At 39.6% G+C, this 24,517-nt stretch overlaps 1 protein-coding gene across 1 annotated transcript in view; it reads left to right on the forward strand.

The window, feature by feature from the left end:
- The window catches only part of UBL3 (ubiquitin like 3), a 58,441-nt gene extending 40,776 nt beyond the window's left edge, over positions 1–17,665 (forward strand). The window contains exons 2-5 of the mRNA XM_088522291.1: positions 7,499–7,607; positions 10,952–11,038; positions 15,447–15,524; positions 15,923–17,665. Coding sequence (XP_088378417.1) covers positions 7,499–7,607; positions 10,952–11,038; positions 15,447–15,524; positions 15,923–15,975 — 327 coding nt within the window. The 3' untranslated portion in view covers positions 15,976–17,665. The remainder of the gene's footprint in view (positions 1–7,498; positions 7,608–10,951; positions 11,039–15,446; positions 15,525–15,922) is intronic.
- The last annotated feature ends 6,852 nt before the right edge of the window (positions 17,666–24,517 follow it).

Raw genomic sequence — 24,517 nt, forward strand, 5'->3', positions numbered from 1 at the left:
ACTGTGCCAAGTTGTCTTAGCTGTTCCTTTGTTTGAAGGAACCAGTTGTCCATGAAAGTTAATTTGTTTCTCTTTATAATGATCTAAAGGTGAGTATTTCGTGGAAATGGCTGCAAGTTCCCATGAATTGTGAATGAGGTGATGGGACATACTATAAAATTTTTAAGGCTTCGTCTTTGACTTACCCTCCTGCCACAAGCAGTGCAGCTCTGTGTGAGTTATGCAATTAAACTGGAGATAGTTGGCAGTTAAAGTGGAGCTTTGTTTTGACATGTAACTGTCTGTTGATGTGTTCTGCAGCAGTCTCTTCTCTGATAAGATGATGACTTGTGATGGGTACTAGATGATTGCGAAGGTAGCGCAAAATAGGTGTCTAGGAATATAACTGCCAAGTTAATATTCAGTGATCCTTGAAGCAGAGTCCGGAATCAAGGCCCTTTCTCACTCTCTTGAGACTGCTTGTGTCGCTGGGCTACAAATTTTACACTGCTTGCGCATCTGCTTTCTCCTCGCCTTATGGATCTGTATCTCAGGCCCTTCAACAGCTAGTTCCTTAGGCAGGAAGGAGTGTTACTGTGCTAGAGATCCTCAGTAAATTGCCAGAAAGTTCTGGAAATCATAGGAAAGCTCCTTGGGGACAATGACAGATCTAGTGGTCATAAGTGACCTGTAATCATAGATCCCATGATATATGGAAGAATAAACAAAGAGGTGGCTATAGAGGCCCTGGATTTCAAGGAGGCAAGTGCCAAATAAGCTCAATGTGTTGGGTTGGTATAAAGAGCATAATGCTAAATGAGGGAAAGGACGCAGGAAGAGACTTTGAAGCCAAGAGACAAATAACCATTACACCAAGGGTATTGGGAAGGAGACGTGTGTACAGTTGAGTGATTTATACACTAGAAAGACATCGAAAGAACTTAAATCATGAAGGGGATGAGACCATGATATGAAGGATGGCAGCTATTGTATTTGTTTTCATGAAGGCAGAGAGAAGGAGCCTGATAACTTGGAGCATTCTAGAGTTGCCAGAAAAGAGTGGCAAGGATCTGTGATATGTGATACAAATAGTGCCTTTATTTCTTTATATTTAGTTTAGTTAATTTATAGAATATAAATTTCTTAGATAATTTACATATCCAGATAATTCTGAGTATTTTAGGTAAGCTATGTAAATAATCTTGGAATGAGTAAACGTTACAGATCTGCCTGGGCTTCAGGGAGTAGCAGATGTGTTGTCACATAGGAAAGGATGAGCTTGGGAAGGAGGATATTTGTAGAGTGCATCACTCAGTTGGAGAAGATAAGATGTAATGGTGAATGTGGAAGTGTCAGGCTGGTGGTCCTGTTCAGCGGAATTGCTTGCAGATTAATTTTGGCATCAGCTGTCTTTGATATTTTCATTTATATCACTGGCACAAACAAAGTCAATATGTTGATAAATGTGTTGACAGTGAAAAATTTGGAGGCATCAGCTGTACAGAAGAGGATCATGATGATGTATGGGTGATCTCAAGGATTGGATTAGTAGGAACAAAATTAATTTTATTAGTATCAAAGTACACGTAACAGGGTGACTAGATGAAGCATTTTGTCAGGCAAGTCTGAAGACTTATAGGCTGATTGGCTAGAGAAAAGAATTGCAAAATTACTGAGTAGCAAATATGAGTCAACTTCAGACACTTTTTCAGATACTTCAGAAGCTTTTTGAAGCAGGGCCAGCTTTGAATTCAGACCAGCTTTCTCAGGGCTTTGTCAAATTGGGCTTGGAAAACCTTCAGGGAGAGACAATTCTCAGGGCAGGGCCATTTTTCCCCTCCTGCTTCAAAACCTTTTGCTTCCAGTTGTGAGCATTGCACCTCAGTGTCCTGCCATGCACTCAGGCCTGTCTTCCCCACAGCCTCCCCCTAGCTGCGGGAGGGCACCCATCCTGCAAGTGAACCAAGCCCAGTTCCTTCAACCTCTGTTCCTGGAGTTCAGCTCTTCGAACACAATGTTCACCAAAGGGCCAATCTATTAATAAGGGAATTTTTTATTTACTTTTGTGGAGAGCTTTCATGTCTGCCAGTAGTGCAGATGTAGGAGAAAGGCATTGACACTCAGCAGGGGAAAAACTGCTACTGCAGCTAAGCACAAGGTAGGATCAACATCAATAGGTATAACCTGTCCATGTGTAAATTCATGCTGGGAGTTAGAAAGCAATTCCAGTCAACAGAGCAGTCAGGTGCTGGAGCAGCCTTACAGCGAGCAGAAAACTGAAGCTGTTCTTTAACTTCAGCTGCATATCTTTATAGAAGGGACTACATGAGATGAGATGGCAGCTACCTTAAGAGTGAACTCTAGAACCTCGCAGGTTCCTGCTGACTTGACCTGTATCAGTGTTGCCTTTCCATTTAGATTGTCACAGAGAGTTGGTTCAACTTAAGTAAATCTGATGGCCTTAAGTTAGCATTTTGCATGGTGCTGCAAGGTATGAGTTGAATAGGCTTCTATTTGGGCTAGAGTCATTCCAAAACGTTGATACGTCTTGGAAGAACATATTTCTTGAACGTGAACTAGGAAGCTGATACTGGATTTTAAAAAGTGAGACTTCAGTCTGCAGTTGTGAATGCTGTTCTCACAATTTTATGTCTCTGGGTCCGTTATTATAGCTTTTAATGAAATTTTGTATTTATTAAGAGAAGAAAATAGTCTTGAGGAAAAAATAGTCTTGTATATGTAACTTTAAATCTTCAAAATAGCTGAAGAGGAGGAAATAGTTTGAACTTGGTTGTACAACATTTTCAGAAATATTCTGTAGGTTGTAACACTCTTGTTTCTTGATATTTAGGTAACCTCTCATCTAGTCAGCTCTGAAATCAGAAGCCCTGTGATACTAAGATTTTATAGAGCAAACAAAACCCTGCATATGCCTGTGACAAAGAAAATGAAACTTATTTCACAATTGCCTGTATGTGACTTTTTTTTTAATTGTAGTCCCTCAGCAAGTGTTCCTAGTGCCTTTTATGTGTAGGTACATGGAGGTGAGGTTCATAGTGTACCTAACCTTATGGTTGTGTATGACGTATGTGGTGTGACTCCTGTGATGCTGTAAGTATGAAGGAGGAGTGGAGGGGCACTGCTTGTGTGCCTCCTTGGCATCACAAACAGAATATGCCATTATATAACTGCACACAATGAGCAGAGTCCACAAATCACATTTGATTCTCCTTTTGGTGCTTTCGTCGGTAACATCCCAGCTCATGCTGCAATGCAGAAAGGCAAGTGTGTGATCCTTACTCTGCTTGCTGTAGCGAAAGCCTGGAATTCCCTTTGGCAGTCTCAAGGGAAAAAACAACCCCAAAACAAAAAAGAAACCAGGACAGTGATTGTTCTGTACCCTGTGGAAGAGCAAACTTGTCACAGTCATGTGAATCACAAAAAGTGTAGCAGAACCAAGGCTCCTTCTGCAAGAATAGATGGAAGAGCTTTAAGCATATGGTCTATAAAGGGTAAAGATGCAATTTTATTGCAACTTCTTAAGATACAAAATATGATATAACTGGTAATATATAAGGCTAAGACTGAGAATCATAAGAAAGTTTTTTCTCCTCTTTCCTCCAGTAAGCACATGCACGTCCTCTTACTTTTACTCATTTCATTTTATATGTCAAATTCCATCAGTGGTGTTTTGTCAAAACAGTTTTCCAGATCTCCTACCATCTCCTCGAAAATGCCTTCTTAACCCTCAACTCTTTACAGAGTAAGAAGTGTAGTGGCCGTAAGCCAGTAGCATCACTAATACTCTTGAGGGGAACTTCAGGATTAGACTTTAAATTTCAGGCAAGTTTTGGAATTCTTGGCCTCAAACCCCTTGAGACAGCGTGATGTGCAGCTGAAGGGTAAGATTCCTTCAAGCCCAAACTGAAATATTTGTGTGTGTATATACATATATAAAAAATAGACAAACATGCAAAGTAAATGTGTCAGTGGTATGCACTACTATAAATAAGAAAAAATGTTAACCTCTTATTAGAGCAGCTGTTTCCTTGCATTTGATGTAACATCTGCTTGACTGATTTAAGGATTTATTTTGGGCTTCTGTTAATATTTGGTATTTTTTAAATGAAATAATTCACATTTTACACATATGTTTTGTACAACTTGTCAAATTAGTGATTTTTTTTCTTGAAGTATCATCTTGTATGTTTAGTAACAAGAATGAGAAATACTCTGCAACAATAACTGGATAACTCATCAGTGCTGAAGTTTTATCTGTTTTGAGGAGAAGGAACTAATTCCCCCCCACTTCCTTTTTTCCTGTTACTTATATTGATTTTGCTTTTTAATTGTATATTAATTGCAGAAGTATGACTTAATCAAATATGCAGGAAGCCAAGTTAGTTTCAGTTGTTTCTCCATGATTTTCTTCTTTATTATTTTCTTTTTAATCATCAATTCTGGGACCCAAGTCAGACTGTTCTAGATAGCTGGCACTTTAGTGACATAAAAGTTTATTGCCTAGGGAAGTGTTTTATTTCTCAAAAGATGTAATCCCCACCACAAATAAACTATGCACCAATAATTGAAAATAAATCTTGGGATAACCTTCATAAAATCAGAGTTTGTGTCTGCTTGGATAGTGGGATCAAGCTATGAAGGATCAGGATTTGGTGGAGGACGGAGTGAGCAGATGGCAGGGAAGGAGAGACAGGAAGGCAAGTGATGAAGAAGGCTCCTCATTTTATCCACTAAAGCATCCAGCGGGCATTACCGATGAATATTTGGGGTTAGCATGTTTATTTTTAAACAGATATCCTATTCCCAAGCACAATACTACAGTTTGTGATGCAGCCTAAACCTCCTAATTTTTTTTGGCAGTAGGTCTGTGTTGCAGTGAGTTGCCCTTAGCCTTAAAGGATAGTTAAAGGTAATGAGATATAGAGAAAATGGAATAGAAGATAACATGTACCATTTATGAAAGCCAGATTATGACAAACAGGCTTTTGATTAAAAAAAATGATTTTTCTAATTAGAAATTTTTATGGTTTCATCTGAAAATGAGCATAGCATTTAATCTGTTGCCATATTGTGAACTGATGGTTAAATAAGAAAAATTAGAGGAATTGTGAGGAGATAAGGACCTAACAGGGGTTATTGGCAGATAGAGAAAGAGGGAAGGTGGATCAGAGAGAGAGAATTATTGGAATTGTCCACAAACGATTCCAGTATCAATCTCTTTTTCATCTGAGTCATCAAGGTACCTGATTGTGCTGCTAAAATTTGTTGATCGCATGAAGCTGGAAAAATGCTGTTCACTACGAGAAGGGAATGTTATCCAGAAATGTTTGTGGGTGATTTCATAGGAGTCGGGTCAACTTGGAAGATCTCAAACAAGCATTTCTGAGGGACAGAGTGGGGTTTGACAGATCTCATTCTACCTAAGCTTCTTCCTTTCACTTGAAGGAGTGGAGCAATCTAAGTAGGATGAAATACAGAGCCTTTTGCCTTAGGGCGTTGAAGCCAAAATGTCATTTAAGCTTGGGGCCTGAAAACAAGAAATCTTGGAATTTGCAAAGTTCCCTCTAGCACCGAGCTAACTGGGCAGTTCAGTTGTGGAGTCTGTGTAGTCCTGGCAGGCAATCAAAGGGGATATTTCCAGGAGAGAAAGGAAATTACTCGTGGTGTTATACAAACATCTGCTGAGACATCAGCTAGTATACTTTAAAGTCATCTGTTTTGAGGGGGGGAAAAAGTATTTGGAATTGAAACATGCAAGAACAAACTACTACGGTGAGTGAAGAAATGCTTCTCGAGGGTGAAAGCTTGAGGAGCTCATCTTGGGAAGGCCTGCTAAAGAAACCGCCTCTGGGAGCGCGCTCTATAAATACTCCAGGGAGGCAGCTATGGGGGAAAAACTATTTACACTGAAAGACAATATAAGCAAAACAACAAGTGGGCATAGGCTGGTCGCTGCTAAATTTAGGCTTGAAAGTTCTCATTCATCAGAGCAGGCTGGTTTTTGGAATAAACAGAAATAGTGGAATTTAGTCTTTTTTCCCTCCTTAATCCTGGTAAGATTTGAAAGTAGTTCTTAATCATTCTAGAAATAGCAAAGGAAAGCAGCCTTCATGCTTTTAACCAGATTTGTTTTGAATCAGCTGAAAAAGCTCCTTTGATTAAACAGCCCTCCCGTAGTTTCTGCCCTTTAAGATATTTGTGAATTTTGTTTTTCCTTTTTACATGAAGGCAGTGAGAGTGTGAAACTGGCCAGGGGCTTTTCCTCAGAAACAGCTTCTGCTTGGGTTCCTGCCTGTGTTAATGGTGGAGACTTTATTTTCTGACAGGAGTTCACCGGGAGGCAGGGAGGGGAAGCTACCTTCTTATGATAACTCCTTTTTGCCCTTGCTATACCTCGATATAAAGACCGAATGCGTTTGGGGGGACCGTTCTCTCCACTGACATTGATAGAATATGCAGGATGATGGAGATCCTAATTCAGATGTCTCCATTAGGTGCTTAAAGATGGACGGTATGAATCCGAGCCAAAGTGTTTAGAAGGGAACAGATGATCTATCTGGCAAGCTGCAGGCATAAACAGGGGATGGATAAATGAAGCAAGGCAGGGACATCAAGTGTTGACATCTTCATCCTTGCAGAAATCTTAAAGCTGAGCATGAGTGTCAATTTTTTTCCTTTTATATTTGATCTAGAGGAAAAAAAAATCCCGACTTCCAGCAAGAATAAACTTCCTGGCAACTTAAGATGAGAGGTGCAATTTTCATTTTCTCATTTGAAAAAGACCCAAGCAGTTAATACATGAAAGTTGCAAAAAGTTGATGGGATTTAGATTTGCAGACCAAAACACTGAATTGGCAACACTCTGACTTTTCACTGTTAAGTGCTAGCTACTCACATAACTTATAACCCCACTAGCCATTGCTTGAGCCAAAGGAGGAGCCAAAATTAATTTTTTTATGCATTGTAATGTCATAATGAACTCTTATATAGAATATTTTAATGCTATATAGGAAAAGGATTGCAATCAGTAAGGGGTCTTCACTAGTTAGAAGGGAATATAGCTGAAGCTGCTGCTGATCAGATAAAGGAAATGAATGATGAAAAAAACCAGTGAATATATTATTGAATTGTAGGGAAGATAGCTGTTTTCCTTGTAGCGACAGGCCAGGTTGCAGCCAAGTTTTGGGTTAGGCAGATAGATTAGGTAGGTTGCCATTTGGCCCCATGGGTTTTTGGAGGAGATACTGGGCATGAAATCAGGGCGATAAATACCAGACTGGAGGGAGGGTCGTAGGGCTCCTAGTGATGTTCAGAATATGTAGATACAGTTTTCCATGTTTTTTTTGCTGTGCGTGTTAAGGTAAATTTTCAGGCTTGTTGTTTATTTTTGCTTTTTTCTCCTTTTCATTCTCCTTAGACACACTACTAGTGTGTTTGGCCGAATCTTATGGCTTAAATCTTCTGTGTATATTTTGCTAATACTGCCTTTTTTTAACAGATAAATTTGCGCCTCATCTTGGTAAGCGGGAAGACGAAAGAGTTCTTGTTTTCCCCCAATGACTCTGCTGCAGATATTGCCAAACATGTGTACGACAACTGGCCCATGGGTGAGTAGCTGCGGGGACCTTTCGGGTCTTATGTGCCAAGTTAGGAACTTCCCTGGGTTTTCAGCCTGAAGCGTTCATTAACTTTCTCTGTTCTCAACATTCAAATATTTATTTTGCACCTAGGTGTAGATTTATGTAGATAAATAAGTTTCTTTGTGCTGTCTCAATTTCTTTGGTTGTGCAGAATTTTGGATGCTTTAACTAGTTTCTGCTTTATATCTAAAATAATGTTTCTCCAAACGGAAATTGTTTCCATCAGTCTTCTGTCCCTGTTGTTGATCAGTTTTGACAGAAGATCTAATAGTATGTGAGAGGAGTTACCAAAATTTGTGTGAGGACAGACTACGGAAAACATGGCATGGCACAGGAATGAGATTGAATTTAAAATACTTCTTATTATCTTATCTTGGCAAGGATCTGTAGTAATGATAAATTTTGGGGGGAAATGCAAATAGGAAAAACATTTTAAGAGGTATTAAAAGACAGAGGGAAAGTGAGGATCTTTATAGGAATATATTTGTTGTTGTGCAGGAGTATTAACTTTGGAAAAATGGAATTCAAAACTAAGATACATATTCAAGTATGTGAATAGTTCCACAAAAACAAAGTGCTGCTGTTCTCCTTGACTCTGATTTCATGGGAAAATAACCAAAACAGAGACATAGCATTACATGTGATGGAAAAAAAAAAAAAAAATGCTTCCCGTACAGAACTTCATTCGATTTACTGTTTCATTGCTTACACAAAATAAAACATTGTAACATATATTTCTGTGGTGCCTTTGTCAAAGCAATAGAATGGATGATAATCCATACCACAAAGTTTAGCATTGCTAATCTGTATTTTGGGCCTTAAACTAGAAGAAAAGGGTTGTGGGGGAGCTGGTTTCTAGTTTTGCAGTGATGTAGCATTATATATTTAACAAAATATATGATGAAAGGAAGAGGCCCATAGTCCTCTTAAATATTTGATATAGATGTGCAACATTTTTATACTATTTTTTTTCTGGATAGTGTAACATTTCTGCATACTTCAGTGAGAGCAGAAGACATAGTTGTCATGATCCAGTGTTCTTCTTACACCTTTATTTGAATTGGTAGTGGCAAAACTGTTTGCATTTTCAGGAATATTCTTGAATAAAATAAAAGCTTATAGTCTGAAGCCTGTGTTGGACCTGATTATATGCTTAGCAATGTTGTAGTACAGACTCAGAAATAAATGTCATTTTATGCTTTCATTTTTTTGTGTCAGAACATCTGATTAGGAACACTTCATCAGACTCATTATTTTAGACTTAAGTTAATATATCAGATAATATATCTATGTAATAGACTTAATATATCAGTATCAACTGACACTAAGTAATGAACAATGTTGTAATAATAAAAAAAAAGGTGATTTCCTGCTGCTGTAGGAAAACAGATGAACAATATGAGTGATCATAACCTCAGAAAATGATTGCAGATCGGTGTGTGTGAGCTCAGTTCGTCTCTCCTTTACGCTATAGTAAAGGACTTCAGCAGAGTCATCAGTTTTGATGGAGCTGATTTAGAAAATCAGAAGAGCCCCAGAATGGGAGCACTGCTGCGTCTTTGAAACTAGTTAATGATCTGTTATTTGCATGTGTTTCTACCAGCATCCAATCTTCCCAATCTGTGGAAAACATGAAGGTTCCAGATTCTGGGTTTGTATTTGGGAAGAATGCCAGGCTTTAAAGCCTCTTTTTTGAAGAAAAAGAAAAGAAAGACTGGCTGTGGAAGCCTCAGTGCAAATATCTAGCATCCCAAAGGAGCACTCCACATCTTCTTGATGAATATTTGATTACCAAGGAGAGAAGGATAGTGTCAGCTAAAAAGACTGAGGAAAAATCTGCTTCAGAATAGGCTATAGGTTTTCACGTATGTTTGCCTGCTAGCTGCCCTCAGAGTGAGGGTGCTTTTTAACATGGGACTTGAGCAATCCTGGAGAGGACAAAGTACAAATAAGAAGATATTTTCTCTGCTATTATTTTGACCTATCAGAATCTTGTGGAGAAAATGAAAAACGTCATTAAATGTGTCGCCAGTGTCACATGTTAGCAGGGTTAAGCCAAGCCTCTCTGCTGCTCTCCCCTGCTGGGTTAACTCATGTTAGATAAGGATTTCCTCACACCTAGGAGGAAATATGTAGTTTTCCTCTTTCCTCGGGCAGTTTTCCTTTTTCCTTCCTTACCCCCAGGGATGCAGCTGCCCTGGTCTTCTGCTGTCTTGTCCTCGCCAGATGCTTCTTACACTTTTCCAGAGTAATGCTTTGGTTTCTCGTTTTCCTTTTTTTTCCTTTTTTTCTCCTCTTCTAAATGCCTCCCCTTCTCCCCCTTTCAGTCCTTCTCCTTTTGTGCTGCCAGTTGCCACTGTCTGCGTGTTAATTGTACGTTCTGGGTAAAGTGGCCGGTTCCTCTTGTCTGCCTGATCCCTCGCTGAATATTCATTCTGGCCTCTGAACACTACAAAAGCCCGAAAGGGGAGCATTTGTGAGCAGCTGGTACAAGATAGCTGCTCAGCTAAGAAACAGAAGATCCTGTATTCCCAGAGAGCCAATTGAAATTCAACTTTTAAAGGTTTATGATATTTATTCTGAAAGCAAAGTGCATATTTATTTTCACATTGTGACAAGGAACAGCAAAAGAGTAGGAAATGATCTTTAAAGCTTATAAATGACTTATAACAGCTTAAACTTTATAGGAAATGAATTACAGGAAAATGCTTGCCTTTGCCAAATTACACTTTTTTTTTGCTACGTATCCAGATTATTCTTGAAAGATTTTCTCAAAATGTGTCAGTGTGTGTCTCCTCTGTCACAGTCCCTGCTCAGCCTCCCCACAGCCACTGGGGCTGCTCAGTTCACGGTGCCTGCTGGACATTCCGCTGCCTGGATCTGGTGGCTGCAGAGCAGCCTGCTCGGGGGCCCTGTCCCTTCTCCGCTCCCGTGTCACGTTTCCTGGCGATGACTGGGGCGGCTCGGGAGGCTTCATTAGCCACGTGGATATTAAGCCCGGATGTAAACAGGAAGCAACTTGTATTTACAAAGTATTTTAGCCAGACTTTTGTAAGCATTAAGCATCACAAGCTACTTGTAAATAAAAGTGCATAACATTTATATTAAGAACATAAACTAATATGTATTAAAGCCCAACATCAAATGTTAAATTTAAGAGTAGATCTTCGGGAGTGCTTCAGAATATGCTCTCTTTAGTGTTTAATGTGGAAAAATCCTCTTAGTTAACTTTCTTTTGAGGCAAAGATGAGAAAAATAACAAAAGATATTTTTATTATGGTGTAACAGTGAAAAATCTCTTTTCTTTTCAGATTGGGAAGAGGAACAGGTCAGCAGTCCAAATATTTTGAGGCTTATTTATCAAGGGAGGTTTCTTCATGGCAATGTCACACTAGGAGGTAACGACAATAAGGTCTATTTTACAGATTATCTGGGCAGAGGGAATTTTTATTTAAAATAGAGTAAATATTACTTTACTACTCAAGATCTAAATAGGATTTGTTATATACTATTTTGCTACTGCATCAAATGCCATATTGTATCTTTTGGAGTGTTTATCTTGTTTCCCCCCTGTTATATTTAGTTGTCAGGCTTTGGAAGGTGACACCTGGTGAGTTAAGTCTCTTACATGAAGGAACAGCAACACTGCTTGTGTTTATTACCTTACTGCATGGGGTATTTTGTTGCATTTTTCTTACACCACAGTTGTAGGGCAAGCCACTGCATAAGCACCTAAGTATTTAAAAAACGTTGGGTAAAGATTATGATAATTGGTTAAACAATACTTGAAATCTTAGTGCAATGATGAGGGACATCCTGGGAATGAGAATGAGGGGAAGCATTCCTGCTGTCCAGTGCTTTCCCAGGGATACCATCACATAGTTCTGTGAAAAGCCAAGTAAATGGCTTCACTTTGTGAGCTAGGGAAACACAATTCAACTGTGCCCCCTTGCGGCCTGCCTTTTCCTATGGCTGGGGTTTTAGATGCTGTTTGCTAGGGATATGAGACAAAACTGTACCATTTTTTCTTTCTGTAGATGAAAGCTACTGTTATGTATATCAAATATACCACTGTTTACACAAAATGAGACTTTGTGCTGATGTAAATTCAATTCTCTGTGTACGGATTATATAAATTGTTGTTTTTGTACTTGAATGCAATATAGAAAGGATAATGCAATATGAAACCACCAATGAAATGCTTTTTGAAGTTAAAATAAATCTAAAATGAAAATTACCAGTTACAAGAACCTTTCCTTTAGGAAGTGCCTAGGATAATACAGCCATTGATTAGCTTTCAACATTACTGATATCAGCTGGTGATGGGCCTTTAGAATACATTAACCCTCCATATAAATCAGTTTTTAATGTTGCTATGTATATAAACAAGATCACCGTAAATTGAGCTGAATGAACTCCGAATTTTTTTACTTGCTCTGTAATTTGCATGTCTCTGTACAGCCCATAGTAGTAATGTAGTATTAGTAGCTATGCTAATGGGTGCAGCCCACAGTAATTGGGGTAGGGTTGAAAAACAAGTGTGTTAGTCACGGATAGGATCCCAAACTCTGGAGCCTCACCTTAGCTTTTCCAGACAGGGATAGCTGAATGGCACTTTCTTTGCCATCCATCTCTGTGGTGCACCAGTATTTACTTCCTTTACTGACATCTGTTTAAATCACAAGCAACTTTGAATATTTGATTATCGAGTTATACTGAAAAATAATAGCTGCATGCTCCTGACTCTTGGAATAACCCAGGTCTCTGGATTTTGCGCACATACTTGGGCTCAGGGCATTTTAGTTCCTTGTTAATCATTCAAGCATTACAACTTGATCATAATGATTTCACCCTAAGGATCTTACATGTATATTAGTGTTCTTCAAAGATCTTTTTGTTGCTGTATTGGTCTAAAAAAAATCCCTAAAACATTGGTTTACTTCAGTACTAACAAATTTATCTGGAATAAGATTATGGAGCTGAAAGGGGAGCAGGAACCCATGAAGCAGCCTGAAAGGGGTCAGTTTGTGGTATTCACTTGATGTAACCTGAAGTGAACTAGGTGTTTTGGGGAAAGAAAAAAATCGAATTCCATGTTAAATACAACATTTAGTTTCTTCTGCTATAATACAGTTTCTTTAAGCTTTGATATCAATCATTTGTAACTATGAATTGTAGCACTTAGTGTTTTATTTGCTTTAAGTGATTAGGAAATATTGACCAGAATTTGCACTTAATCTGTATTGAAAGACACTTTGCCAACTAGGGAAACAAAAAATTCCAAGGAAACAGATTCCACCCCTCCCACCCCCGCCCCGAGTAGACTTTCAACAACATTTGAAGAATGGTACTGTAGAATTCTAGTTGTTACCTCACATTTCCATGTAAAATCTTATGACTCTGCACCTCCTTTACTGGACAAGCCTCAAAGAAAGGAAAACTTGTTAAAAATATTTTTTTAGTGAGAAAAAAAAAAAACTATTTTAAAGAAACCATGTCCTTGACCACCATGTCTTAGTGGTGAATGGCTTGTGACTACAAGTACAGGAGGGCTAATAGCACTCACTGGTGGTGGTAGAAGAGAATCGAGCTCTGTGAAGCCTGTTTGCCCCTCTGGCCTGTGCCCGGTTGCTTCCCGTCTGTGCACACCAGAGCTTGTTGTTCAGCTTCCAACAGGAAATTTCATCTGGTCTGCAGCTTGCACTTGAAGTAGTATTTCATAGGGAGGTAATGCTGTATTTGCCAGTGCTGTTTCCAGCTAGATAAAGGCAATAGGCAATGTTTTGCTTTTTTATTTGTAAATAAAGCAGCAACAAAAAACCGCCCCCACACACGTGTATGCTCACCAGAAAAGAGGGTGAAATTCTGACAATAGTAAATCTGGAATAAAAATAGAATTAAATGGATGGGAAAGGAGTGAAATAAGGACTTAGCTTAAGGGAGAGAAAGAAGTGAAAAAACAAGGAAGGCATCAAAAAAAAAAAAAAGGTCACTGAGCATCATTGAGAGTGCTCTGGCTTGGTGCTCCAATAAATTGCTAAAAGGAATCTCTACATGAACTATGCAACCTATTAGCTGAAATTAATTAATTGAAATATTAGCATACTTTTCCTTAATTACTGCAAATAATTAATCTCCACAGCTCACTAATAAGTCTCCTCATGTGTCTTGATATTGTGCAAGATTACCATAATGTGATTAGTTTGTGATATTTTGATCTTTCTATAATGGCTTCTTAGGAGTTTATGTAATAAAGAAAATCCCTTTACAGTGAGTTTAACTGACTGCTGATATAGTCTTGGTAGAGTTCTCAGTTGTATCAGAGAACCACATACTCAAAATACTTGATCCTTTTCAGTCTCGCAGGTATCAATAGCTCCTGGTTGTAGGTACAGACTGTGCTTCAAGTAGAGTCAGGATTCCAGGTCTGATTTTCTGTAGAAATGGCTTTTCCCAAAGCACAAATACTGCAAAGAAGTTTGTGTATTTGTTTATCCCTCCATATGCTTACACCTGTGTTGTAGTTGCATTTCTTTAAGCAAATACATAGATAATTAAAGTGATTTAAAAGCAGTATTGTAGTTAGAATTGTAGTAAACATACATGGACACCAAGTACTGGTTTGCCCAGGTACTTCCCAGTTCTGGATCGTGCTGTAGTGACCCAGACTAAGAGGCATTTTCTCTTTGGCCATGTTCTGGTTTGCTGGAGAGGTGGTTTTTAAATGCCATAGGGCACTGATGTGAAAATGAAAGCTGTAAGCCGAATAGAAATGAAGTTCTACTCCAGTCAGAATGATTTGTATATTTAGAAGACATACTAGTGCTAAGTCTTTTTCTTCTATAAATTTAAAGAAAAAAAAAAAAGAAAGAAAAAGAGGACATTATAGACCTCATACATTTCTCAGGAAAAATAGACAAGAAAGACACATAGTCTAATGAGTTGGATAGGGGAGGGGGAACAAAACTAAAGTAATACATAAAACTTCTATAAATAAATGTTCCTAAAAATTATGTGAAGAAGCTTATGTTCAAAATATTAAGGCTGGCAATAAATATTAGTAAAAACCATAATAGTGAATGCTTTTTTTTCAAGGAAGCCAGAAGTTTTGCTAAATATTCCTTGGTGAAAAAAACACAAATACACTGTTGTAGTACTCTAATTAATATGAAAACAGCTATTTTAGTTTCAGCCATAAGTAGAACAAACTACTGAAAGATCTAATTTTATTATTTTGTGTTAACAAAACTCAGTTAAGGTACTTTTCCTTATGTTGCTTATATAAACTAAATGTTTTTAATTTGTATTTTTTTATATGATGCTGGCATCATAGGTTAATACTAAATGCAAGATGCAGACATGCACGATAAGATCAATAGTGACTCTTTTTGCTTATTTCATATTTATTTGTTGGCTTTTTGTTTGTTTTGGGAGTTGTTATACTGTAAGGGTTGAATTAGCAATTTGCTTGTATTATTACGTATGGAGAGTGGTTAGCACCTAAATCTTGGCATTGATGCCTGTGTTAATGTTGCTCATAGGAGGAAGAGTAAGCTTCATAATGTGAGCATCATAATCTTCAATAACATAATGCTTTATAGGATTATTACCATGTCCTAAGACTCTGTACATCTTTTGTCAGATTAAATGCCTTTGGAGACAATTATTAAGAAAGGACTTCAAACTAAACACTAAAAATTGGAAAAGGAGCTAACACAAGAAAAACTGCAGTTTCACCTGTCTGGATGTTTTGAAGAAAGATGACATCTTTAAAATATTAATGAATCTCCCTTTCTCCTTTTGCAGCATTAAAACTCCCTTTTGGTAAAACAACAGTGATGCATTTGGTGGCTAGAGAGACGTTGCCAGAGCCAAACTCTCAAGGTAGGCTCTGCACTAGAGAGACTTCTCATCCAACAAAATGAGAAAGTGTTCAGAACTGTCATGGGCTTTGGGGGTATTTCATAGCAGGGAAACGTCCGCGAGTACTTCTTGTGAACCAAGTAACTTTTGTACACGTGTTTATAAAAAACTAAGAAATGAGAAACTTGAGCATTTTTATAGACTGCAGAAATGAACCCAGAAACCCTTAGAAAGCTACAGTCTCTATTGTTGAAAAGTATTCCTGCTTTTCATATATATGTATGCAAATATTTAATAGTAGTAATAATAATAATAAGTTTTTTCCTTAAAAAATAAAAACACTCTATATCAAGCTTATTCATGCACAGAACAAACTGCTTTAGAAATTGTTTGTCAGCAAGGCTTTTTTTGTTCCACAGGTCAAAGGAACCGTGAAAAAACTGGAGAAAGCAATTGCTGTGTAATCCTGTAGGCCCTGTTAGCTTTACCTGCTAAGTTTGATGTAATATAGTCGTTGTCTTTCATGCTGCTGGAATAGAAGAGGCCCTACCTTGCTTCAAACACCTGTAGGAAGAGCCTATCTGTAAATCCATGGAACTGAAATATTACACGAACAGTCACATTAGTCTTTTTTCCTCTTTAAAGAAGACAAAGATCTATGAACGTTTTCATTGATTTTTTTTTTTAATTCCTGCTTTTTGTTTGTTAAATAATCTTATAGTACATTGTTCTTGACTGAATTAAACCTCTAGGAAAGTTAATGTGTTATTTTCCATGGCAGGAATTATTTTGCTACAACAACAGTCTCCATTAACTGGATCTAACCAGTCAAGCTTTCTAGATGCAATTTGCACTAAGTATGGTTGACAGTATGTTTCTCATCACCAATCTCTAACAATAGTTCAGACACCTAGTAAGAACCTACAGCGTATAATGCAACACTGGAAAATAGCGTATCTGTAATTACAACAAAATCTCATGGCCAAATGGAAGGAAAAACTGTTAAGTCAATTCTACCTAAGTCAACCTTGGTGGCCGAACTGGCACAGAATACTAACTAAACCAAGTCTAACCATATATATTTTAACTGCAACAAACAAAAAAACTATGTGCCTGTAATTTAAAGCACTCTGCAGAGGGCTGATGAAACCGACCTTCTTTCGTTACCGCGTGCACTCTGATCTAGTTCATTAGGTGAGTGCTTATTCAGACAGCACAAACAAGTGCAGAGAGTGCATTTCCTAGCCTTAATATGGGAGGGGTAATTTCCTGTAGTTCATAGGCTTTTATTACTGTGCATAAATGTTAGAAGTCATCATTTACTAATCAGTTTTATGTATTTGAATATTGGCAATTGGTGTTTTTCGGTCATTTTCTCATCTGTACCTTAGCGTCCAGTGTCATGCTTACTCATTAGAGACTTCAAATGGATTAAAGTTTAAAAAGAAAAAAGAGAAAAAAACCTCTGCCATAGTACTAGTTTTGTTTCTTTGTAATCTGCATTTGGTATTAGTGCTTGCAATTGTATTAAAATCAGAAGCTGATTTTTTGAAGGCATACATAATTAAAAAGGATGCCATTCTTTTATTTCATATCAATAATTTAAATGTTGATATGCTAAAGAAATTTGCACAGCACTAAAGCATGAGCTAGTTTCATCTAAACCTGTAAAAAATATAAAAGATTTTATATTTTTTTCACTGGGGAGGAATTCTTCCTGGCTGAAATTACAAATATGTGTAGAATATATTTAATAAAAATCTTATAAAATACATAACTATAGAAGTTAAATATAGATTGGCGTGTAGTATAATAGAACAATATTCCGTATAAATAGCTTTAGCCTTTAAAAAACAATGAGTCACAGGTTGACATTGTGTTCTTGTACTTAAGTGTCCACAACTCTTACAGATGTTCAGTGTAATGGTTTTTTCGAATGATCAGCATCATTCAAATGTAATCGGGTTATTTTATCCATTGTTATTGCTTTGATGAAATGCTTTATATGCAGTAGATTTACAAAAATATTGTTCATACTGATCAGAATTAAATTTGTATAGAGCAGAGTTTTAAAACAAATTGTAAATAGCACTAAACATTTTCTTTCTGCAACCTGTACTGATAGACTCTTCTGTAAACTAATAAAAGAATATTGTAGTGCATTTTGGTGGTGTTGTAAGGGTTATCGTTGGATCATTTCTTAATCTGGAAGGGCTCCATTTTATTAAAATAAAAAGGTGTTATTTGCCACGAGCATGGGCAGTTACTGTGGGGTGGCTCCTGTGCCTCAGTCGCACCCTTGTGAACCCCAGACGCTTCTGGGCTCATTCTGCAACTTTTCACACCCTCCTTCTGCTTACAGTGCAGGGAACTTGCTCACCTCTTTGGGGTCAGGGACTGAGATAAAAGCAGTACTGGGCATTCGCTGCATACATGAATGCCAAGGGAAGGCCTTCTTTTTCTCTGCAGTGCAGTTCATTTCAACAGCTAACTCTCACGAAACCAACTTCTTAAAGGTTTGCTAAACATCAGTTTAAGAAAGCTAGTAGGACGCACCTTACCGTCCTTAAATATGAAGTGTAACATCCCTGTTCCAAAATGCTGGTTGTCCAAGTAACAGAGGTTCGTGTGAGAAATGATAACTAGGTACAAGAAGAAGAAAGGAGATAAGCAGGACATGTTTTATTAGTTCCACAAGTCTTTAAGAGACTTGGATCTTGAAGAATGAATATTGGAAGTGTGATCATGGTTTGAAAATAATAGCTTGATACTAAGCAGCAACTGAAATACATTAAAATCCAATAAGTTCTGGTTAAAATGTGTCTAGCTTGACTAGTGAAAAATGTGGTCTTTGCTTCTCTTGAAGAATAAAGTATGTACATGCCCAAACAAATGCTTAGATCCTACTTGGCATTTAAAGCATGTGCTTGTCAAGATGTAATTCCTGCAGAAAGCAGGCAGAACATTTGCCTGAGTTTTTCTGCCAATTCTCAGTGTTCTGCCTGTTTCCAAGTATTTCTGTTGTTTTAGGCTGGTGAGAAACTGGAAAAGAATTGCTAAAAGATTTGTACTTTGCAAATTATGGTGCCTATTTATCAGAATAAAAACAAGTCGTTCCTAATCCCAGATTCCTCAGCCTTGCTAAAGCTTGCAGGTATGTTGCTTTTCTAAGGCAAGGGGAATCAGGAGTATATTTGCAGGGTATAAAAATTAAGGCGAAGCCTTCATAGGCTCAGGCTGCTGGTGGATGGTGTGGTAATATACTGGGCATTTAGACATTAGGTTTTCACTGTTAGAAATGACTTTTTTTGCTGCTGAGAATTACTGGATATTGTTAAGGAAGGAAAGAAGAGGATGAATTGAAACCTCTCGCAGTCTGACCGTGGTCTGAAGGGGCTGTGCCCGTCTCCCATGCATCGTGTGTGTTATCTGGCATAAAGCAGCAGTGGCACACAAGGAATATCATCTGATAGCAATGTATGTACGTATCTTCTTTCCTAAATGATAGCACAGATGTGACTGTTTCCATAATCCAAGGGACTTCTCAGATGCTGGAGGATGAATGAATAGCTAATGCTTTTAAAATGTTAACGCATTTGCTTTACAGGAACTTCCTGCTTTGATATGAATCCAGTGCAGATCTCTGCAGTCTCTGAGTGCTTTTCCTCAGTACTTTGCATTTACCAATGGTAACAGGAGGTACCGTGCCTTAATTTTAAAGAGAAAGATATGGCATTGGGAAGAAGCTTCCTCTTACGAGAAAAGGAGGAGGATGGCAGCTATTCATAGACTGACCAACAGTCAGGGCTTTCTGCTACCCCAAATTAATATGGGACATGCAGCAAAATAAACCTTAAAATTACCCGTTTAATTAGCATATTAGCAAGACTTTAAGGGAGAGAAATATATCAGTCTTCCTATTTGCTTCTTGAACTTAGATTTGCAGAGCAAATCTAATCCGAGTCCATTCTGAAACATAAAATACATTGGATTTACTTCCCCAAACTCTTGCTAATATGCTAATTAAACAGGTAATTTTAGGTTTATTTTGATACATGTTTCATTTTAATTTGATGCTTAGGCCATTAACAGCAGTTGCACTATCAATCTGATGGGAATTCTGTGTATAAATCTGAGGAATTATCAGGATACCTTAGGTTTCTTAAAGGAGATTTCCTATCTCTATTTCTACTGAAGTGTTTAGATATCTTAGGTCCTGTATCTTGGTCATAACTTGTGAACATCAAGGTTATTTTCAGAGCACAATAACAGGTCTTTATTTTTTGAGAGGCTGACAACAATATATGTCTTACGATAATAGGTTGTTAACACAGAATCATAGTTCTGTCTGTGGCCACCACTGAAAAGAGACCAGCACCATCCTCCTCACTGCCTCCCTTGAGGTACTTATAGACACTGATTAGATCCCCTCTCAGCCTTCTCTTCTCCAGGCTGAACAGGCCCAGCTCCCTCAGCCTCTCCTCATAGGGCAGATGTTCCAGGCCCCTGATCATCCTTGTAGCCCTGAGCTGGACTCTCTCCAGCAGCTCCACATCCCTCTTGTACTGTGGAGCCCAGAACATCTTCATATTGTAAGAACAGACCTGTCAAAAGCAGTCTTTGTCATGTGCATGCAAACCTGTGAAGAGGTTTTGGATGTAATAATTGGCTTGCTTACCAATCTATTATAATAGGCTGTGTATTTTGAAAAAAAAAAGAAAAAATGTCTTCTAATGTTTTTAATATTCTGAGGTTATTTAGCTTTCAAAATTTGGTAAATTTGGAATGGAAAAGGAAAGAGCCAGTGAAATAGAAAATACTGAAGGCTATTCAAGTCAGGCTAAAAAAAAAAAAAAAAAAAATCAGGATACAGATGCACCTGATAAAGCGAGTTGAAAGAACCACAGTGACAAAGTCCTGCTGTGAAGGTAAAGGGAAGACATATTTGAAGTGAAGTACTTGCAGAACTTAGCCTTCTGAATTAACTGGATCCGTCAGGAACTGATTTATGACCAACCTGGTATGCACTTAGAGTTCGGAAAATAGTAGCGAAAATGATTAGGCGATGGAAAGACTACAGAGAAACAGAAGAGAAGAGAGGCTAAGATACCTACAGTGATGACAAGCACAGAAAAAAAAAAGGATCAATTTTGTTTTCTTGTAACTTCATTTTTTAACATTGAAGAGATGAAAAATTCAAATTCGATAGAAATATTTTTCAAGCAATCGATGCAACTCACTGCTTCTGGAAGTAATAGAGGTTACAGCCTGAGGAAGATTTGAAAGGGGAATGGGTAATTGCAAGGACAGAAAGAATTACCAGAAGTGTCATGATTAGTAATAACAAACTTTATTCAACAGGATAGTAAATCCTGTCCTTCATGCATTACGCTGACTTCTATTAAAGAGTTCAAATCCTGGGGGGAAAATACTTCTGGCATATTCCCAGCCCCATTATTTACAACCAATTGCACAATATAAGCCCCAGCCTGCATAAGGGAAATGTAATTACAGAAATCTTAATGAGAATTTGCCTTTAGAACTCTATTGCTTCCTGAGAAGAGCTTTTGGTCAGAGTTAAGATGACATTTGTGCTTTCCTGAAGCAGGTTTGAAGGAATCCCCTTGGAATAAGAGATGTCACCCAAATCTTTTGGTTCTTGGTCGCTTTTATCTTCAACACCCCGGGGAAGATCTCTCAACAAACGTATATGAAGTTTCTCATAATTTTCATTTTTCTTATTATTCCTTTTGGCTTCACCACCAAAGTCTTTGAGCTTCCCATCATTCTGGCTTTGTGTTACCTGGTCCAGAAGGATGCAGACTGCAGTGATCACCACCGCACACCTCTGCACTGATCCATAGCAAGGGATGGAGAAAAAAAAAAAAAAAGGAAAATACGGATGCAGCCATCCCTGCCGGGCTTCTCCGTGAGGGGGCTTCTCCACGCACTGTTGTGGCTTCTTTCTGACGAGTAGGTGCAGCTGCCTGGTAGAGAGAAGCAGAGGCTCTGAGCTTCCAAGCCAAGGGCACGTTGGCGGTTCCCAGTACTGCCAGGCCCAGCTCCAGCTGCATCTGCTGCTCGCGGTCTGGGCAAAGCTGCCCGCGACACGTGTCTGGTCATCGAGCTGGTAAGAGGGGAGAGCAGAGGGGGCTTGGGGACATGGCAAGGGAGGCTGCTTGCTGCGGGCGCTGGCCTTTCTTTAGCCGGGGGAAGGATCAACTCCACAAGAACAGCTAGAAGTCCTTTTCCCTCCTGTAGACTCCTGTGTGCATGTAGGGAGCTGTGTCCCAGTGGCTGGATCATGGCTGCAGAATCCTGAAGGACCTATGGGCTGCAACGACAGGGTGTATTTTGTTGTGTTGTGTTTTTGTTTCTGCCATGACCGTCCTGGACCGGCCACTACCTTGTTGGTTGGAGTGATCAGAGCACTGAATGGAGCCTTGAGGAGAGGCCCCTCAGAGGCCCTGCCTCTTGTCTCGGCGTGGGGCCTGCCTTGGCGGTCATGCCCACGCACCCCACAGCGTTGGGTGCACCGAGTGAAGCAGCTTTCTGAGGTGCAAGCGAGAGCAGGCCCAGCCCGGGAGCACCTGCCCCACGGTGCTGGCGCTGAGCCCTGGAGAGCCAGGCCGAATCCCCACGGGTACCCCGGGTGCTGCTGCCAGCACCGGCGCATTGCGTGACTGGTGCTCCCAGCAGAGCTCGCACGGGGACGTGGCCGGCCCAGGGTTTTCGCTTGCCTCATTGAGCTGGCAGCTGCTGCAAGTCGGGGAAGGCATAAGCCTCTCCTTGGGTTTTATTCTTGTGGGGGATTAAACTGCTTTTATGTTTTAGTCTTCAAAGATGTAGTTTCCTTTGCCTTGTGGTTGAAAGCTATGAGAAATCTTGTTCATGCTAAATATTTTGTGTAGGCTTCTGCAGCTTGCCATTTTAATAAGCTGAAAATTAATGGTTAAACTCTGCAGCCTGTGGTCAGGCGCTAAGAGCGGCTCCCGTTCCCCTGGCGGTGCCGCGTGCTCCGTGCTCGGCAGTTGTGAGGTGTTTGCTTGGCGTGTGCTTGCCGAACGCCCATCTGCCTTCGAGGAGCTCTGGCTTGTCGGGGACGTGTGTCCGTGCTCTGCTCCTGGATGGGAGCATCGGGCTCTGGGAAAACCCGTGCGCACAGTTCAGGCCTGCTGGAGGGAAAGGCTATCCCAACCGATGGGCTAGGTTGGCGGTGTCTCTCCACCACTTTCCTCTCTGTTCTGGAGAGGGAATCTGCTTGTGTAAGCTGTTTGGTTCTTCTGGGGATAGTCGCCTGAAGGCAATGTCAGTGTTCCTCTTCGCTGGGCTCCAACCGAGCAGAAAGCGCCGGGGAGCTTCCTTGTTGTCCTTCCCGGGTGCAGTGTCGCTGCTGCAGGGAAAGCCTGAAGGATTCCCCTCGGCCCTGCTGGTCTCAGACCTGCAGAGCCATCCCTCCTTCAAGGGGGAAATAAGGAACACAAGTCCTCCCCATGTTGGTGGGGAAGCCTTAGAAGACATGAGACCCTTTGGCTAATGAAGCTTCCATGAACACAGTATTTATATATGTGCTGTCTAATGCACAGATGCCTTTCCAACCACCGGTAGGTGTTTAACCTGGGGGTTAATTCCTGTTCCTCTGAAAAGCAGGCTCGTGTCTGATACCCGTGTGTGTCAGCGCGAAACGAAGCGGAGGCGGCCTAGTGTGTGAAACGAGAACTTGGTGGATGCCAGAAGCTCAGGCCACTCCTGCACTTGCCGGGAGACCCATCCCTAAGGAAAGGCAGTGGGTTTGCAGAAACGTGGTAGTATCTGCTGAGTGAGAAGTCAACGCAATTTGATAACCCTCATGCCACGGCAAGCCTTAAAGTAGAGAGGGACTCAACCCCCAACTGCCCTGTTCGGCCAGGTACTCAGAAGGGTTTTCAGAACTGAAAGAAAGGATTTGTGGCACAACAGTAGAAATATCTCACACACACTATTTATTCATTTAGCTTGTATGGAACAGAATTGCAGTAATAAATTCCAGTTAAGAAAGCCAAGTTAAAGGAGGGTCAGAAAAAAAGGTTGAGTTCATTTCAGCTGGGAAAAGCAAGATACAGCAACGTCTGGCATCAGAATCATAAACCTAGGGCTATTGTAAATATTGCTAGTGATGATGGTCTGAGATTTCGCAAACTAACACTGAGGTTGTCTTGATTGCCAAGTACAGGTGCTGAATTATAGCATCTGATTGTCCTTTACAACTGCAGGTCTTGCGCTTATTTCTTTATAAGGGTGTGATTTCTACGGATGAAAAAGAGCTTTGTGTTCAGAAATGGTGTTAGATGAGCTGGTTTCACTGAGCAGTGAGAATGCAACAGGTGCTTGTAGTAACGGCAGAGGCTTCCCATCCTGTGGGATCCTGGCTGCCACCGTATCGTCAGCAGCAGAGGGGAGCTCCACCTGCTGTGCCCGCTGCTGCTTCTCCTTTGGGATGTTTGTGATTGCCACAATGCGCTTAAACATGAAAATAAAGTGTCCGCAAGTGATAAATACTAGGAACTTGTAGTCAGCTGAAGGTGTGTTCTGTAGAAGTCGCCTTACAGTCCTAGTTGTGGCATGACAAAAGTACTTTTCTCCTGAAAAACAAACAAAAATGTATGTCATGCAGTAATGAGAAGATGCAGAAGCATGTAATAGATATTTTCATTAATAATAATAGATATTATCATTAATAATAGATATTATCATTATCATTTTCAGCCTAGAAAAGGCTGAAAATCCTACTATAATGTTTGAACCTGATTCAACAAAAAATTACCATTCCTCCTGCATGATTTCTTTTCTTCACGTCTCTTTTAAGTACTGAATTTTCTTCATAAATTTGAAAAATCACCTTTCTCAGTAGTACAACTCCTGGCAATGCTGTGCTATCAATCCTGTCAAGCTTGCGAGAGGAGATGCATTTCATTCTCCGTGGCTCCTGCATCACTGCTCCCTTTTGGGACTGCACAGAGGTTACTGCCACTTTG

The sequence above is a fragment of the Tinamus guttatus genome, unplaced genomic scaffold (genome assembly GCF_059628265.1).
Source record: "Tinamus guttatus ecotype Peru unplaced genomic scaffold, ASM5962826v1 Tinamus_guttatus_pri_ptg000150l, whole genome shotgun sequence".
In the NCBI taxonomy this organism is placed as follows: Eukaryota; Metazoa; Chordata; class Aves; order Tinamiformes; family Tinamidae; genus Tinamus; species Tinamus guttatus.